Genomic DNA, 20611 nt, shown 5'->3' with positions numbered 1-20611 from the left:
TTATTGCCCATCACCCAGCTTTATCCTATTTGAAAAGTTATGCTATCACAGTTCTACTGAAAAGCTTTAGAACATAACTATTAGTTATCTTACATAATAAGGGATAATGTAGAGCCAGTGGTAATAAGGCCACAATCCTGCAATTTGACCCACTACTGAGACTACTACTTCTGTGCAGAGCCCTGCTGACATCAATTACACTCTCCATAGATGCAAAGGTCCATCTAACCAGAGTAAAGTGAAGCATCAGGGCCTACAATTGCAATACACTTGAGTTTTCATTATGTTTTCTGCTGAAAAAGCGAGTGCTAAGGAAGCGTACCTTGAAGGTTTCAAAGGAAACACTGACTGAAAGATAGGCACTATTGAAAATCACAGCAGAGGAAGGAAATATTCATTCCCAGGTAAAGCAAAATAAAGGCATACTAGAGCTGAAGATAAGTCTGAGTAAATACATCGGTTACTTATGGGTTAAAAAAAGCAAACAAAAACCCCTTAATGTTAACTGCTGTTAATAACATTTGATACCCATGAAACTCAAAATTAAACCTTTATTTTGAAGCCTAACATTTGAAATGATCGAAGCAATTATTTTAGTTCTACTTGCACTGCAAACCTCAGCTCTATAGTAACGATGTAGTCATTACCAGCACTTGAGTCATTTATAGAGTACTAGAAGCCCAAAGGCATTTAAATACTTAGAGAATCTAAATATCAAAAATAGCATGGCAAAAATAGTGGGCATATGTGTATATATATTTCCATGTAATATTTATCAGACAAGAATAATTTTATGCATTAACTTTGGTTGAACAAACAACTCAATATCACATGAATTTAACAGGCTCATCAACAATTAAATATGCTACAACTTGGTTTTGTTTTTTAAAGGAAAACAAACTAAGGATATTAAGGAAAAAAACTGTTTTGAAGTATTGTCTCCCAAAGCTAAAATCCACTTCAACTTCATTTAGGAACTTCTTTTTACACTCAAAGTCAAAAAAAGACCATCTATTAGGGAAAAAAAGTAACATTATTACTAGAAGAGAGAATATGCATATTTGATAACATGAAAGAGATCTTCAAAACAGAGAAACAGGAATCATGAAAGAACATAGTAATAATAAGGAGCTGCTCTAACAGGTAGTTGCTTTTTTTCTTTCTTTTCCAAATTTCTCCTCCATGCATTGGTAGATGCACTAAGGCAACAAGAAGACAGATGGAAGGCATAAGACAGTTTATAAAGAAAATATACTTTCACTGCATTAATGTATGCCCTTGCCAGAATCTTTATGAAGCTGTAAAAGAGTTGGAAGTGTTTCAGTGTGGTTATTTCATGAGAACAGTATGCCTTTCCAGCAGCGTAAATACTTCATGAATGAAATGGATGCTTTTTATACACCTTTCCATCACTGTAAATTATTCCTGAAAGCAAACTGCCATTTGCAGGTAGTCTCCATTTAAACAACAACAGAAATGGATCACGGGGATGATGTAAAACATAATGAATCTAATGTCAATATTAGTGAAACTGAGTAAAAGGAAAGCATGTATGTATTTATTGCCTGGTTCCAGTCTGAGTAATATTGCATATTAATCAACTGTCCTATGGGGGGAAATGTGGGAAGGAGAGCAAGAACAGAGTAAAGTGTAGGAAAGCATGCCTGGTACGGTGTGCTTGAAAGCTGCTACAGAAGTATCCTTAATGAAGTCTGGCTACCTCCTTGTGAAAAGTTTTGAACACATCACAGAACTTGGCTTTCAAAAGAGGTTAAACACTAGAGAGCAGTGACTCTGAATTTGCATATCTATTTTTAGTATTTTTCACCCACTGCTTTATATTAGAGTTTGGAATGAAAACCAACTCTATGTTAAAATTTCCATCAGTTTCTGTCAGGTATTTCTCATTAAAAACTCACGATGTCATTTTGTGTAGAACACATTTATCACACCAATCCATTCAAATGACAAGCTGAACACTGCGGCCTAGGCTCTGTCTTACAGATATTTTGTCCCTGTATATAAACATAAGCTGGCTTTAAAGCAGTCAGAAAAATTCAGAGAAGGCATCTCAATAGTCCTGTTAGCAGTGGTGCTGTACTGACCACTCCAGGCATACACCGAGTAGGCATGGGCAAGCTAATTCCATAAAATACCTACTTTGGATCAATAGCAACAATGTGATTTAGAGCAAAGCACCTCCTCCTGTATTCATACTGGGCCCAGGTCCCACTGAAATTACACTGATAACATGGGCTTCCTCTTCTGCAACTGTCCCTGGCTGGACATGACGGAGAATTAAGAGGATGACATCCTAAAATCCAAGACCGTTACAACAATAATGATATCCCAAAGGCACAAAAGAAATTTTAAAAAAGAAAAAAAAAAAAAAAAAAAAGTAGCAGGCTGTTTGCCAACAACAGAACTAGAAGGGTCTTTCAGTTCTTTGCATGAAATTCGACGACATCATCACCAAATGTCATAAAACTACCTGGTAGCCCTGCTCTCTTCACAATATGTGCAGTTGTAGGTCTGAGGCTGTGTGTACCAGTATCCCATAAAAGATTTGTGCATGGGTACTGGTACACTTCAAGCAATGGACTCAAGGAAAAGAAGAGGCACATTAGATCTGTATTTATGCCACTCTCCAAGCAGCGTGGACATACTGCTCGGAATGCAGCAGTACTCTGAGAAAGGCACATCATTTTCCAGCTGTAAATGGGTGGGATTTAGTCAAAAAAAAAGCACACAAAACATCTCCAGCAGCATTTGATCCTTCAGGCTTTAAAGCAGGAAAGGTGAATTTAATTTGTCATGAAAGAAATTTTTACCTTGATCTAGTTCCTTGTCTGTTACTTGTCTCTCAAGCTGCTTCCTCAATCTCTCATTAGTTTTTATGGAGTATTCTAAACGTTGTCTCAGGATTCTAATTTCTTGCAGATGCTCCATTAATAACTCTAAATAAACCAAAAGACCACTTCTTATTTAAATGATTGTATTCCTTTACACTATCTTCTCCTGTCAAATCTAATGTGTGTTAATACTAAAAAATTATACAGAGCTGTTCAAAGTGGCAGGCATTAAATATCTGACTCCACAACACTCTTTTTTCATATAGTTCCCAAAAAACGTTCATTTAGTGAAAAGTACATTTTAACTTAAACAGTGGTCCAGTTGTAAGACTCTTTAAATTTCTTCTTCCTACAAAACTGTAGTAGATAACAATTTTATCTGGTTAAAACATTCCCCGTACTGGGAAATGAATCCAAAGTTCTGCAATGCAGCTTCACATTCAGGCTCAACGCACCAATAGTATACATTTTTCCTTATAACAATAGGAAGCTTACCACAGTAACTCAGACATAAATTTGACTTTGACTTACACAATGCATACCATAATAAATTTGTTCTATCAAGTTTCATTACCGTACCTTTTCCTTCTTGCTTTGCCATTCTACAATTTTTCTTCCATTGGCTGTAAGTTTCAGCTTTACTCAGGAACTTATCTGTTCTGACTGTCACTATCTTATTTGTCAGTTTATCCATGTCATACACTCCTGGTTTACCCTGCAATATTTTTCTCTTGAACAGTACATGCTATCTCAGCTATTAAATTTTCATCGCTGCCTATAACAAACTACTGCAAGCATCACTTGTGCTTAGTGAAACTATCCAGGTCAAACATGACACCACTTATTAATTATGCAGCACTTACAATTCTCAAGGAAACACAACACTGGCTTTTATAAAATTAGAAAATCTCTCTTTTTCAATGTAATAATCTCTTGACAACTGTCTATTTTCCCCTTATAACTTGTCTATTTAAAGACCGTCTGGAGTACTGTAAAAGATGATAGTCTAAAACAACAAAGGCACAAAATAACACAGTTAATTTTGTTTCAAACGGGAGGTAGTTCAAATCGTTGTCATCTCTGTATGCCTTATTACCGAAATTGCAATGATTATGCAAGATACTGGAAAGCTGAAGCAGACAAACATTCTTCATTATTTCTTAATTAGTTCCCTTGTGTCTTTTGTATCACATTTTCCCAATATCTAGCGAATCTTCAGTGGGAAAAAAATTACCTGGGGGAAACTTGTTTGGCAGAAGCGCCAGTGTGCCGTGCTGTCCTTCTAGGTCATGCCTGTGCTCAGGTGATGCAAGAGACGACTTTTCTGACAAATCAAAGTCAGACAAGCTATGACGAGCAGATGGTACAGGTGATTCATCCTTCAGTTGCTGGTACATTGTGGTGTTCTTCTCATTATCCCTTTTGTGCCAAACAAAACATTTTAAAACATAAAAATTATTTTATTACTTTGGAAGCACGAACAGTGACCATGGTGTCAAATTTACAGGACACAGGTAAAACAAGTGAATTTATGTGACAGAACATGAGAAACCACTATGCATCAGCGGTATATATCAAGACTGAAATTCAGACCTCACTGAAGTCACCAGGAATGATCAACGGACCTCCAGCCTAGTGTTCACACTCCAGTGCTAGGCAGCCACCTTCGCATTAAGGGGACCTCAAGCTGCCTTGAGCAGGCAGCTAAGGGTTTCTGATAGCGCAGAAGAATCCCAGGCTGGCATAAAACCAACATATGCAGCATAACAACACCTGCTCTCTTCACCTTCAGCATAAGGGTGTTTTGAGAACGAACTTCAACGCACTGTACTTCAGTGATCCTGAGCCAGCCCCCAAGGTCGCAGAAACAGAAAGGTAGTGGATTATCCCTCCTACCAGCTGCAATTAGGGTAATATCTAAACATACACAACAGTGTACTATGGCACACATTTTGTTTGTTCATGAAAGGAACAATCCTGGCAGCATGATGCTTCCTCTCAGTGTCTCGGCTGTTTGATGGGAAGTGGGGAAAAAAGCCTTAGTGTGTTTTCTATGGATATTCTATTAACAAAATGGATATTGATGAAACAGGCAGCATAAGCAAAGCCCTCAAAAAGTAAAACAGGGGAAAGGATGGAGCATCCTTATCAACTTGTCAAACATATGTTTGATAAACATCCAGTCGCAATCTTACCTTTGTGCTAATTCATAAAGAATAGTAACTTCTGTACCTATTGATTCTCCTGCAAAGCAGAAATATCTGATTAAAAACAGATATTGAGAATTAGAATTTTTTCCCCTTCATCTTAAACTGTTTAAATATAGAATGGTAAATTAATGAGAAATTAGAGAAGTCAACAGATACTCAACATACTGTGTGTTAGTGTCAAATGCTGTACACGAGCCAAAGTATTTATAGCCCAGCAACAAAGCAATAGATTTCTCTGGAGTTCAGAAAAATTACTAGGTACCACAGGTGCCAGATTTTACAGCCTTGATGTTTTAGTTAGCATACAGATGTAAAATACTGTGCTATATGGCAAAAGAATTAGGGGTACATGCCATTACTTCTTCAATAAAAATTACATAAAACCAATTCCGTCACACTTGGATTTCGTCCACCCAGAGTCAGGCTAACCAGTTATCCTGAATAAAGGGACATACACAGGAATTTGCCTGCAGCATTCCCAGTGGTAGAGTATATGAGCACAAATACAATTCAGTGCAAGAGACCTGGACTCAGACGCTAATTTGAATAAAGAAATATGAGTTTCATGGTGTCACCTTGGCTCCTCATATTTTAAAATTTTTGTGCAATTAAGCAAAAGTGGCAGGCAAGAGTTGTACAGCTGAAATTTCAGGGGAATGAACTGAAGGTCAGGATGGAAATGCAGAGACAGACGGTTGTTTATGCTTCTTCTTTACAGTCAATTCTTAGTACGCTGGATGTTCTTTATAACCCTACAAACATCATTTTATTTTAATGTGTGATTCAATGCAACACCATTGTGTTAGATATATTGAATTGTCTCGGTTGTCAGTGACTTTTCATAGTATATAGGATACCATCTGTTGGTTTAAAGGCATTTAATGTTTATTCACTACACAGTCTTCTCATTTGTAATGCAAGGAATCTCTGTAGCCACTGAAATCATTGAATACACTCAATCTTTTATTACACTGTATGACATACTAGCCGTAATACCTTTTTCTCATATACAACTCCTTTATATGAGCAATCGAAACTGCAACATGCTGCCACTATCTTTAATGAAAGGCAGAATACAGTTCATCGTATGGCTGGGCCCTGAATGTTTCTGAACAAAGTGATCTTCTAGAGCCAATTTCAGGAAGACGTCGGGGTCTTGCCCTGTTGGGGTCCCTATTTTAGGCCATCTCAAGTGTTTTGCTGAAGATGTCAGTTTTGCAGCTGACATGTGTGGAAGTATTGCTAGTTGTTTGGGTCAGAAGGAGCAACAATTGCAATGACAGGAAAGTCTTTCTGGCTGAATTTCACTCATGTTAGCATTCCTTTTCTATCACTTTGGTGCTTTTTTCAAACTATGGACTGAAGGCAATATGCATGATATATACTCTTACTTCAGGTGGCAAAAGTTGATTTTGATGCTCATTTTACAAAACATGGTTACATTTTAGCTCCCCATTATGAAAGACAGCATGCTTTTCTGCACTAGCTAGACTATTTGGCACTAAGACGCAGGTCTCTTAAGAAAAATAATGAGAAATGTTAGGAATATACATCTGATATGGTCCTACTTCTTAAGACGTTTAAGGCTTTGCCTTTCCAACTTAATGCTTTGCCAAACAACAGGTGGGGAAACTGGGATAAACAGTCAAAGGACAAGAGCATTTTCAGATGTGTAATCTCCCATTTTTCAAACAATGTGTCAGTTCTCACTGATAATTAAAAGGGTTTTTGCTTACTGGTACACATTACAGTGTCCTTTCCTGGGTAACACTCCATCCAGCACTCAGCTATCTCTAACACCAGGACAACTGGTTGACTTCTAGGACTCCTGCTCAGGAGGCTCTTGTTCTACTATTATGCCCTACAGGAACCATCAAATACACACTGATTTGCAACACCAGTCTCTCAAATTCATGAGCTACTCAAAATTCTGAAAGGAATTATTCTCCTCTGCATTTTAAACAGATAGATCTTCCCTTTCTTCTCCCCCATTTTAATTTTCTATGTGCACCATTTGGGTGGGTTTCTCCATAAAGCCTATGACTCTTTTTCTTGATGTATCCAGTGACAGATGATTTTACACCTGCATACCATTTAACTTGTGTTATTTCTACAGAACTATCATCCATGTGCAAATCAGCATGGCATTATCTTCCAACTGTCCAATGCAGGACTCCTTGCACTGGCCATAGAAAATTGCCTAGATGGACTAACTAGATGATAATTTCTTCTTTCACTCTAACAGCACAGCCCAGATCTCTGCACTGCATTTACCCTTCTTGCAAACAACTGCGCTTTAGGGGAAAAGCTTCAGGAATCTGTAATTTTTTTCTTTTTAGTTAAACAGATTGTGTTAAAAAACACCTGTGAGCTGTGCCCATGAGAACCCTTCAATGGAGATATCCAATGCTTAGGCTCAACAAAAAATCCTGAAGCCTACTTATAACTAAACTTCTACTAAACTACAGCCACTGTATTTTCAACAGTTAAAATATGTAAGTGCTAAGACAAACAAATCGAAATGGAAGGTGTCAACACAGAGGACAGCTAAAAAAGTAAAATCCTGTCTTGTTGGAGCACTAAAGTTTAACCTTCTCAGACAGACGTCCCTATAAATCATTTAAAAGCAATCAAGAGGAAGTAAAGCTTCCTTTTCATTAAAAAGAAAAAACCCCAAACCTTCAAATTTCAAGAACGCTAACGTATCTCAGACAATAGGCCCAAAATACTGCTACTTACCATAGAGGAATTTCCTTTCTAGCTTCTCAAACAATAGTACACTTTGATTCAGTTGCTCACGGAAGCCTTCAGCAACATAATAATCTACATCACTGGCTTGAAGCAGTTCCTCAAAAGCTTTAATAAGGCTCGTCAGATGTTGATGGTAGGCAACACAACCACTGTGGATCTCTTTCATTTGCTGGCGTTGAACAGACAGTTCTCGAGCTTGTGAATGAACTAATGAATCATATCTGAGAAAATGAAATTATCTTTAAAGTAATTTTCTGACCATAAATAACATTTAAATATAAATAAAAAGTGAATTAAACTTATATTCCTAAGCTATAATTTTATGTGACTCAATTTTCTTTTAAAATGCTTTTACAGCCTCAGTGAGAAATGTATTGTCTCTAACTGTTGAGTTTTGTATTTATGGGCATAACTTGTGGGTTATTATCCTTCACTTAACTGCTTCATTTATAAGGCAGGCAGAAACTAAGGTGATGACTTGTTTGTCTAGTTGGAAATAACCCAGATGGCATGAAAAAGTGCCAAATTAAAGTACTTAAGAGTGAATACATGAAAAGAATTTTTAAGAATAAACATATTTTTCCTGACTGGTTGGTTTTTGTTGGTGGGGTTTTTTTTGCTTTTTTTATTATTCACTATGGAAGAACATAGTGAGCTGTCCCTTCTTCTGAAACTTTATGTATTTCCTGCCAGGAGCACAATATTGCACTTTCTGAGCTGATGGTTTCACCCAGTCTTAAAATTCTGCATGTCTCTGCATGTTTATTACCAGTGACATGACCACTGACACTGCAGTGTCCAAATTCTTGCACTCCACAAGCCAGGATATAAATTTCAACTCAGATCAACTGAATTTATTCTGCACTTGCAAATATAGACTTTCCCTTTATACTGCCACTGTCTGTATCACAGATAGACTTCTTTCTACAGAATCATAACACTAGTGGAGAGGAAAAAGGAGAGGATCTGAAAAGATACAGGGAATCAAACAAAATACAGGGCATAAACAAAATCTATGATGGTGTGGGTTGTTACAGAATTTTTATTTTCATTTGTATAGGAACAGATGCATAACTCTGTTTTGGGTCTGTCACTTGTGACTCATGCAGTTGTCCTAGACAGAGGCCATAAAAACTTTGCAGCGATTCATACTGTCTCATGCCTTAATTTACAGTTAGATCTTCCTTTGTAAAATGGATGAGGTATATTTTCAAGGTATGTAAATTTATATGTACTATGTAGCACAATTGTGTTTTATGACAGTAATACTGAGAGATATACAATAGTCCACGTTGGTGGTTGCTCAGTGCTTTGAACTATTTCTACCCAAGCATTCCAAAAGCAGCCAAGAGGCTGAATAACTTACTTTCTTATTCCTTCTGCCATTCTATAGGCCCTCAAGACAATAACAATATTAGAGTGGGGAAAAAACCAGCAGGGGGAGGGGAGTTTAAAACAGGTTTGGCCTTATGGGGCCCCATTCTGTGTCTGTGATTTGTATACATGCTATCCAAAATGCTGCCCCCAGTCTTACAATATAAAACCCAAGACTGATACTTGCCAGCCTCCCATAAATGATTTTTCATCTTATGAGCTTATACTATAAAATTTCTTTCATTAACTTCTAGATATATCCATTTTCACATCCTTCAAAAGAAAGCATTATGGCACTCAACTGCAAAATAAGTTATAACTAGAGCATAAACTTCTTATTTTACACATGAAGTCAGGTCACACAAACAGAAGGGCTAGCATGAGTCTGCCAGCCAACTGCCCACAGAAACATTTCTATCTTAAAAGGGATGTACCATTTTCTTACACTTGTCACCTGAAAAAAATGTAGAGTAATGCAAAACTGTAATGCTTTGATTACAGAGGTCAGCTCATCTCAGAGAGTAACCTGAGGAGATCTGACTTGGATGTCTTGCAGCAAAGAGTTGTGGACCTGAGGGGTGGTGAGAAACACGGGTGCCTGACACAGAACCGTTACCGAGGATGATACGAGCTTATCAGGAGCAGTTCTGTTGAGTGAAATGCTGTTTTGTACTTCAAGGCATCTTTTAACTAAACATTTCAGTGGCTTTATGCTAATGTTAGTGAAATTTAGCCTTTACTATAACAACATGCTCCTATGTGAATAAAATTATCTTCATATTATCTTCCTATGTTATTTTGTACTGCTGTTTACAAAAAGGAACCTGAATCAGTACTAGCTTTACTCACTTGGATGGCGATGTTTCTCTCAGTTTGTTCTGAAGATGATACACTTCATCAAGATGCATATTCGCAATTTGTTCTTTTTCAAGTTCTGCCTCATTTGCTGATATTAGTTCCTTAAGGTTTTGTGCTGTCCATGTATCAGGTGCTTTTGAAGACTGTGAATTCCTATTTTCAGTGTGGATCTCGTAATCCATCAGCTGATGGACACTAGAAAATGTTTTGATTTCTTGCATAGGTGTATCTTGCACTTGTGTAACACGTCCTTCCATGGGCAAGGCTGTGTCACTCAAAACTATATTGGAAATACCACTTGATAAAAGCTGGTCAGAGGTCTGTAAACGAAACACGAACATTTTGTACTTTTCAAGCTCAGACTTCATATTCTTAATTCTTTGTTTCAATTCTTCTCTATCATCTATGACTTCACAGTCATCAAGTGCATCTGTACTTGTTACACTCAATTTGAGAGAACGCAGGCACTTGGAACCTGAATATGCAGTGGCTGAGTCAATGTCCTCATGTTCCATGGAATAAAACTCTTCATTTATCTCTTTTAATGAATGCTGGATATTCACGTTGCTAATCTTATGATGATTTTGCATTTCTGAAAAACAGGAGGCTTGCGTGTGAATGTTAATATTTCTTTATCTGACATTCTGTTCTTAACAGCACTAGAATGAATTAATTTACTTCTGTAATAACCGAATAAAAATGCAGAATAATTATGAACCGCACAGTATTAGTTTTGGACTTTTGGCCTCTTTCTATAATTCACCCATTAATTCAACTTGCACATCAAATATTTCAAGCCCCTTATCACCTTTCAAGTAAACAATACTCAAAATACACCCGCTTTCTTTTCCCAAATGATTGAAAATTACTTTTGCTATATGCAGTCCTGAATCAGACACTGACGAAGCCCAGACCTTTCTAGCCACACAGATGATAACCTCAAACATAAGGCACTGAGATTTAAAAGTAGAATCTATGACTTTAAATGGTTCTTTCTAAAACTTCTAATTAAATATTCCTTTTCTTCTCACTTCAAAAATCTATACAAAACCAATTGGAGCATAAAGTCAGTGGAATTTTAAAAAGATTATCAACAAAATAGTAAAATTTGAAAAAGGGGCTTTAATAACTTCTTTTTAAAATGTGTTCTAAACAAAATCCATAAAAATGTTCGGTGTTAAAGGTTTTACTGGCACTTATTTGGCATGCACATCACACCCTGTAGTTAACTTTGCTATTCATAAGTAATGCAACCACCCCAGATTCAGACCAATAAAAAACTATATATTCCCACATCTATTCTATGTTTATAGTTCTGTGTATGTTGAAGGCTGTATGTGCAAGTATCTAGGAAAATGGTTATTTTCAGGTTACCAGTAAATTAAATTTTCCCCTTCTATTAGTTCTGCAAAAGATTACTACGAATTAGAACTTCCCTTTTGGGAGTCATTCATTGATCTTGCAGAGCTCTTAATACTTTCAAACTGGTTTCCATGGAGAATCTGAATGCCCAGGTTCAAGCCCTAAATCAGTACAAAATCTCAGGGTGGGGGCAGCTCTATATGACAGCCCAAGTCAAGCCCAAGTACAAGAAAATAAAACCAAATATAACGTAAAAGTTGGAAGAAAATTGAAGCTACAATACTGGGATATCAACATATTTGAAATTAAGGCTAGATGATGTTCTCTGCAGCACACAGATTGCTGCACACCATTACGTATGTCAGTCGAAAGGTGACAGAACCACAGGACAAATATTTCCAAGAAAATGCCCATGTATGAATACAAGCAGACACATTGAATAAGGGAATGCAACACTTAGGTTTATTAGCTTCTCCTTCTCTAGGAGTTGGTTGCTGCAGTAACACATATGTCAGAGAAGGTTGCGGACTGAGATGGAAAAAAGCCAGATACCAGATGAACTCAAACTCTGCAATCCTGATTTCATGCAAATATTCCAGATAACAAAAAGAGGAAATAAAAAGAGATATCAGGGGATAAATATTTCCGATTAGAATACTGGTTATAGTATTTAATGAAACACTGCTGCCCTTTAATTAAAAGAGAACTAACAAGCTCTCTGTCCACACACACAAAGGGCACACACAGAGCACGACCCTCAAATCAACTGACCAGCTTCAATGAAACTACTTATGCAAATAAAATTAATGAAGTGACAAAGGATTACAAAATTGCCACATCCTCTGTACTATATACACAACATGTTCACCAGGCTATTCAAGCCTTCCTGAAAAAAGACTAATGGGTGATGCAGAAACACGTAATACACAGTATTAAGCCTATTTACATTTTCATTAAATGATTCCATTAGGTTTCAACCTAGTTGAATGCCTTCAAATAATTCAGATAAGCAAAACTCTATCATTCAATTGCTTCATTTCAATAGTTCATAACTAGATGCAGAAGCAATAAGTAACAAACATTTAATTCAGAGAAGAGTTCAGAAGTAAGGACGTTAGCAACAGAGATCAGAGTTAGGCATACAACTCATTATTTTTACTGGAAACCAGACTCATAAATCCCTGTGGCCCTTCTGAAAGCATTACCCTTAAAAGACCAACTTGGATTCTTAGAGCAATTAATCCATACTATCCAAGAAAACAAGATTTAAAACCCACAAATAATGGCAAGGGAGACAATTGCTTGCAGTAATTTACAATTTTGCACAGTTCAGAAGAAACTGGAGTTCTAAAATTTCTTTTTTTTAATGCTATACCATATAAATGCTCTACCTTGATAGTTTTGCTGATTTTTGTCCATCATATATTCATTCTTGCCTCCTGTACTCAGATTAACATCTTGCAACTCCACCTGGATTTCACCATTATCCAGTCTAAGCAATGAGTCAACTGGAGAATAGTGGTGGAAGGTAAAACAGAAGTCAGTAAGTGATTGAAAAAAATTTAAGTCAAATACTTTAAAAAAATCCCACACACCACCAAAAAAAACAAACAAAAAACCCCACCCCACAAACCCAAACCTGGTTCTCTAATGATTTGGAATGGGAAAAATCATCTAAGGAAGAGCAACTACTGAAAATGTAATACAAACATCACTGGTCATATGGAACAGTGTTGGCACATATCCTTGTAATTGATTCAGGTATTTTAAAAATAACTACTAAGAACGTGAATTGTAAAGGGTTCCTACCAACAAATGAAGACAAACATTTGCAAGTCTCCTTTGCAATGTAACAGTTAATCATTTTTTAGTGCATTTATAAATGTTTTATGTTAAACTTAGAGAAAAGACTAAAAAGTTTCTCCAATATGAGTACTGATCATAAACTAATCTTCTGCCACGTCCCATTGCATCAAGTCTCAGAATTACTAAGTGTGCAGTACAACTGCTATCCAGGGTAAAGAAATCAGTGTGGAAAGGAAATCACAGGACTGCATTCCTAACAGGTTCTGATTCATTTCAGGATTCAATTCAAAAGTACTGCCCTTCTCAGAATTCTCTATGGATTCTGCACCTACCAAAATTAATTGCTGTAGTCCTAGCAGCTTAAGTATATACAATAAAGTTGTGCCATATCTGTCTCTTACCACAATAATGTTATCATTAACTAAGTCTCTGCAACCTCCGCATTTGACAGTAGCTCACTTGCTACTTGATTGAATCTTATTTCTTGTATTTATACTCCTCTCTCCCTCATCTGTCCTTTACATCTCTACTCAGTTTTTAATCTGCTAAGCTCATTTTTATTTTTTGTTACCACTCCAAATCTTTATATAATACCCATTGTTCTCTCCCTTACAATTTGTCATACTTTGATGATCCAGACACTTTGTCAACAACTGATTTTATATTAAGCCAGCCACACTGGAAACAGACACAGATGACTTGACTGATCAGTCGAATATTGGAAAAACTTTTTTAGGCAGCATGAGCAAATTCAGTATTTTTATACTCTGTCCCCATTACAGACAGTTTTCATTAGACTTGGCATCCTTTAAAGGAAATTTTTAATTTACCTAAACATCGACATATACGTGTGCATGTGTGGGCACCCTGTGAAACTGTCATTTATTATATACTTTATGCCATGTATACACAGCACTTTCTCTTCTGTATAAAGCTGGTTTACATTCTAGCAGCAAAGATAAAAGAAAAAAAAAGGTGTTTTTCAAGACCTAGACATATTTGCCTACCCAAGAAAATCATAAGATTAAGCAGCATTGTACATACGTAAAAATGACCTGGTTTTACTTTCTACTACAAGAAAAGAAGCCACTATTTCAAGCAGTGTTACAAGTCATTATGTCTGCTCTTTATTTACCTCTCACTGATGTGCTTTCCTGCACAGGCTTTTCTTGAAGGTTTTCAGTTACAGACTCAGTCAACAATAACTCTCCATCTGTTTGTGGCTGAAATTGTTTGGTTTCTATTTCACATGCTTTCAGACCTTCAGAAGGTGCTCTGGTACAATGCCGTAGTTTTGAATCTGACTGTTGAATACAGGAGTTCAGAGACACGTTTCCTAATGGTCTGGATGATTTTAAGAGAACGGGCAGACGGGACTTCTTGGGCAGGTAAGCAGAATCAGTCTGAAAAAGGCATGGAATAAAATGGGGAGTTGGTGGCTCACACGTAACAGTCAAGTAAAAGAAGTATAAGCACATTCCAGGAAAAAAAAAAATTTTCTTGTAAGATCAGTCAGCTGTCACATTGGTTTTGAAAATAAGATTGCGATACCCTTGCAACATGAAAAGCAAACATTCAGAGAGGAAAAAAAACCTATCCCACTGGTTCCATTTCCTGTAACTGCTGCTTATGCATCCACAGGCACACAGTGAACAGCTTCCACTTCATGAAGCAAGACAGCAAATTCACCATTGATTAGCAAAGGCTTTTAGTCAGTAGGCGTATTAGTTAACTCTGAGTTTGTGTATGCCCTAGGAAAATAGTTTCTCAAACTGACCTCTCTAACTGCTACTTCCCACTCTCCTCATTTATATCATTTCTGACAGTCCAGTAACTGTTTCCTTTAAATCCTTTTTTTTAAATTGAGGATCTGCCTAATTTTTCACTAATTCCTCAATGTTTTTCATCTCTCTTCTTTGTCTCCACCCACCAGGCCCTACTTTATACCAGCCCTCTTTCATACCTTTGAAAAAAATCAACATAGTTTTGCATCAGTCACAGAGGAAATTTATGCTACTACAGAGAAATTTTTTATGAACAAGAATAGCTTCTTCACCCATACACTCTATAAATTGCTTCCGCAGGATTCCCATTTCCTACTGTAACAGGCATTCCATCATTGGAGTTGTAGGGAGAAGTTAAATTTCTTACTACATTTTAGCCTCTCACCTTTTGAAGACTGCATAAAATAAATGTTTCCATGTTTAAACCACAGAGCATAAAGTAGTGCTCTCTCCAAAAAGATAAGAACATGCTATATGTTGATGAGAGTTATGGAATTGTGTGCAATAATAATAAAAATCAATAATGGCATGTTCAGATAGATTTAGTTTATTTTTTTGTTGTTCATTTGCTCCACCAGTGTCATAAGTCCCGTAATTTCTTTTACCACCCAATGTATGCTGAAATACCTTTCCACATTCATTTGTTAGCAATTATAGTCCTTACACAATGTAAAATAATAAAAAGCAAGCTCCATTTTCCTAATGACATACTCAATTCCTTTTGTACATACATGAATACAATATCATCTGGAGGCTGAAAAATAAATCCAGGCGGAATGAACTTCCTGCTAGTTTTACTAAACTGCACTAATAACATCAAACAATTTCCACCTGTCTCAGGGCTGTTGTAGAGACAGATACGTCACCCAGATTATCCAAAGTCCAGTTCAGCTGGATACATGAGATTATTTATAAAAGGCATTCAGAAGCAAAAGATACACCACATTAGTCCAAACAAGAAAGCTTTTAAAGTCATTGACTCAGAGATTGCATTGAGGTTGCAGCTGATTAAACTAGAGAGGACTCTGGAAAATGATGAATCAAAACAGTGCACTGAAACTCCAGAAAAAAAGATTTGCAGAAAGAACTCTAGGTATCCCCTGTGGAGGGCAAACAGACCTTTACGTGCCTTCAGAGAGACTGTCCTTCATTCCTGAGAATTAAGACCAGCAACTCAAAGACATCATTAGAGCTCTTAAGCAAGCCATCACAAGTAGATCTTCATTAATAGGCCAGCTAGGTCCTCAAACCCCTTCCCCCTCTACTACTCATCTTTACTCCTCCTGACTTCCACCTGCCCTCATCTCTTCATGTGCTCCTGGAGACAGCTGCCCTGGATAGCACCAGCACGAACAGATGAGAAAGCACAGCCTCTCCTTTGTCTCAACCATCCCAAAAATGCAGGAACACCTACCACAGCAGCCAGCCTGCCAAACACGACTGACCAAATGCCTACTAGACTAAGAACATTATCAAGACACCAAGAACTTTTTAATTATTATCCTTTCCTCCTCGAATATATTTTTTTTAAGTAGAAAATTTATTGCCAATAACAAAAGCTTAAAAGACTAAGAATGTACCTGAAGAGACTCTGATAGATTTTGATGACATGTAAATTGTTTGGTGAAACAAGACATAGTTTTTGTGACTTAGGTTTTGGTTTTCCAGGGATATCATAACCTATTGCTAAGACTGGCATGAATTTTCTAGGGTGACTGCCAGGGACCAACCGTGCATACCAAAACATCTTCCTTAAAATCCCAAACCGAACTGAGTTGTTTATGCCTGTACAGAACAAAGACTTATCAACATCTCTTGGTTTACAAGACTCTTCCTTCAGAAAAATGAATCCAACAAGAACAAGGCAGAATAAAAGAGAATTGTTCCCAATTGCTAGTTCACAGAAATCTCTTGATCACTAAAGTCATGGAAACCATTCTTTGCAGAAGGTGCTGCACCGTTCTCTATTAGCAGTGCACAAAATCAAAAGCAGTACTCTCCTTTATCCGCTCTGCAAGAGCTAAGATCTTCAAAGAGTTCTCAACTTCGCTTCTGTAACTGCTACTGAAACAATACATATGAACTCTTTAGGAGACACTGTTTTCCCACCTCTTTGGGATCACAGACTGCCTGCATACAAAAGTCTTCAAAACTTACCTGGCACCAGCAAATTATGTCTCTACATTTAGGTTCCAAACAAATATGAAGAAATGCCCCCACAGTTTTACAGAGTACTACTGGTCATACTTCTCTAAAAGCAAGACAATGATAAGCCTAAAATTAAGATTTGAGTTTGCTGAAATCTACCACTAACTCTTCACCAGCATGCTCTCAGACATTATGTTAAGTCTTCAATTTTCTAAAACACATTTGCCATTTAGACTTAATAAGCTATCAGTTCAGAATGCTCTGGTTCTGCACGTTACAAACATCTATGCAGAGATATAAGGTTGTAAAAGTCAGACCATTTTGCTATAAACTATCTCTTTTTCCAAAAACTACAGTATTTACTAGTATCTGGTCCCGGTGAGGATTGAAATTCAATTAATTAATGTTCTAAAGCATACTGAAGTATGTGATGAAAAGCTCTGAACATTAAGAACAATTATCTAAAATATATTTGGCTTACATCTCTTTTTCTAATTTTAAAAATTACACAAAAAAGAGATTTAATATTAGAAATGAAACATATTTTTTCCTTTTATACATCTATTCCCTAAGTACCAAAAAGAGAATCTTAAATAAACTTACATCATTTGTTCTCTTTGTAAGAAAAAGCCTTTCATGCTGTTCACCCTTCTTATACACATTTTCTTGCTGATGTTCTCGTTCTGCATTTAATCTTGGAAATTCTGGTTTTTCTTCTGAGGCTCCTTTTTTGCCTTCATGTTTGAATCTCATGGCATTACTCTCTAAAGTCATTGTTTGTGTAGCTGCATCTTTCAATTCCACTTTCAGCAACTCAATATCCTTATTAATCTGTGGCATTGCATCTGGATAAAGCTTCTCTTTCCCATCGAAAGTTGATTTCAATTCTACTTGCTGCTTTAAGAATTTATTGACCTGCTTGAAATGTTTGAGTTCATCTCTTAGTTGCCTAATCACTTGCCTAAGATCTTTTTCATTCTTTTTCTCTATATCTTCACTTGAACATTCTTGATCAGCTGGGTTCAGATGATCTAACAGTTCATTTACAATTTTCATTTGTTCTTGTCTGCTATATACAGGAAGGAGGAAAGAAAAGGCATGAATTTTATTTTTATTTAAGCAAACAAGAATACCTTCTAAGAAACACTTTTGCAATATCTTGACATATTTGGAATTCCCAGGAGATTCTGTTTTACTCACTAATGAATTGTTAACGAACAGTTTTAGGAAACCTTTTCACATATAACGTGTTGTACCATAAATTGCTTTTCTCCTATGTATGACCATACATATTCTACTGCCCCTTTCCCCACTCATGAACAGATACTAAACCTCTGGTAACTAAATCAACTGCTTACATAACATAGCAATATAAGAAACAGGAATGGATTTGCAAGAGTTTACTCTCTGATTTAACTACCTTAAAAATAAAATTCTACCAAAACCACAGGAGACTCTAGATGTCAAGTTTTTCTGAAAATCTATCCCTTCATGTATTTCTAATGTAACTGGGAAGATGGAAACTGAGAAAGCAGCCAAAAGCCTGCAAAACAGCTCATTACAGACCACCAAACTCTCCCACAGATAACAACAGTCCAGAAAGCAATGTTTTAGGTGAAAATGAAGCCAAATAAGAGTCATTTAAAGCATAAGCAAGCCCTCAAATTCTACAGATTATTTCATACATCCACCAGAGAGCTGTTTGTGCCACTAAACATGTAAACCATCATTTAAAACAACTTAATTTGTATAGCTAACATTTGAAATTGTAGATGCTAACTAGGCTTTTTATGCCTTTCTCTGGCATCTAATGTCATTAGTGAGGATTCAGTTAGGCAAAGTACAGGCTCATCACCAGTCAGTCTGGTCATTTATACTTGAACATAGAAAAGATTACACACTATAGTGGTAAAGATGATGGTGCTAGTAATACTCATTAGCAGACTTATAAATGTTAAATAAAACAATGCTACCTATTAATCTTCAAAGAGATTACTATCTCCTCATTTACCATTAGCTAGTGCTTTGACAACTAAGACTATTTATGCCTTATGGAGAATTTTAAATAATAATGTGAAAATATAGAATTGCTTGGGTAAAGTCAAGTGCAGTGCATGCTGAACACAGAACACAGGATCTGATTCGTGTCTCCACAAGATCCTCTGCTACCAGCACTGCTGAGCACAATGTATATGAAAGGTCATTCCCATTACTCTCCAGAAACCACTATGGCTCGCTGAAGGAACACTGTTGGGCACTGAAAAAAGTCACATAACACTGTACATGGTCATTAAAGTGCAGAGAGAACTAGGAAAGGAAAAGGAGAACTCTCCTGCAGCAGGTGGCTGAGCTTCAAGAGGTGATGAGAGGTGCATTAGATAGCATCAGGGAGGCTGAGGAGGAGTCAGATGGCTGTTCCAAGCGCAGTCTGCAGTAGGCCCATGGCCACCCAGCCAACACTCCCCCACTGACACACAGGGAAGGGAGGGGGGGCAATAATGCAGAGGAATGGAAGCTGCAATGGCAAGGAGCTGCAGGAGGAAGACTTCCCCCAGCGCCTGAGGTAACCTGGCAGAATCACTTCACTGCTCTGTGGATGGAAGAGGAAAGACCTGCCCCATCAACCAGAGCAACTAGGGAAAGGCAACGGGTGATAGTCATGGGCGACCCTCTTCTGAGAGGTGCGAAGGCACCATCTGCCAGCTGATGTGCTCTCTGAAGAGGTGTGCTGCTTACCAGGGGCTCCTGTCAGGGCTGTCATGGAGAGGCTGCCGAGCCTCGTACAGCCCACTGCCTGTCATCCACTGCTGTTGTTTCATGTGGGCACCAGTGATCCAGCCAGGAGCAGCCTGAGGAGTTCAGGAGGGACAACAGAGCCCTGGGAGCAGCCATGTGGGACTCTGGAGTGCAGGTAGTTTTTTCAACAATCCTCCCGGTCAAAGGGAAGGGGTTTGAAAAGACCAGTTGAATCTGGCAAATCAACAATTGGTTACAGAACCAATGCCTCAGCCAGGTGTTCAGCTACTGCTACCACAGGACTCGCTTTGGGAAACCTGGGCTGCCGGGGGCTGATGGGTCCATCTGTCAGAGAAGGGGAAGAGCATCTTCTGCCACAGCCTGCAAGGCTGGTGAAGGGGGATTTAAACTAAAGTTGCCAGGGGAGAGGAACCTCACTCCATCCCACTCCTACCAGGTTGATGCCAGTGTCAGCAATATATGCCCAGAGCTTGGAGAGGGATCACAGGGCAGCAGGAGAGCCCCTGAAGAGCAGCAGAAAGGAATTTCAGCCACTCAGTCAGCTTCACAGGGTCCAACTTAAATGCCTCTATACAAACGCCCATAGCATGGACAATAAACACAAGGATGTGCAAACACCTGCAGGGCTGTGACCTTACTGGCATCATGGCAATGTGGTGAGATGGCTTCTGTGACTGGAGTGTTGGAATGGAAGGATACAGGCTCTTTA

General features: G+C 37.7%; 1 protein-coding gene across 1 annotated transcript in view; it reads right to left on the bottom strand.

The window, feature by feature from the left end:
* Window positions 1–20611, bottom strand: part of CDK5RAP2 (CDK5 regulatory subunit associated protein 2) — an 84854-nt gene that overhangs the window by 17360 nt on the left and 46883 nt on the right. Inside the window, 8 exon segments of the mRNA XM_074923664.1 lie at window positions 2832–2957; window positions 4087–4271; window positions 5048–5096; window positions 7802–8034; window positions 10037–10637; window positions 12799–12915; window positions 14349–14616; window positions 17749–18214. Coding sequence (XP_074779765.1) covers window positions 2832–2957; window positions 4087–4271; window positions 5048–5096; window positions 7802–8034; window positions 10037–10637; window positions 12799–12915; window positions 14349–14616; window positions 17749–18214 — 2045 coding nt within the window.

This window comes from Athene noctua, chromosome 20, assembly GCF_965140245.1.
Source record: "Athene noctua chromosome 20, bAthNoc1.hap1.1, whole genome shotgun sequence".
Lineage (NCBI taxonomy): Eukaryota > Metazoa > Chordata > Aves > Strigiformes > Strigidae > Athene > Athene noctua.
The sequence above is the reverse complement of the archived record's forward strand: the minus strand, read 5'-3'. Positions and strand labels throughout refer to the sequence as shown.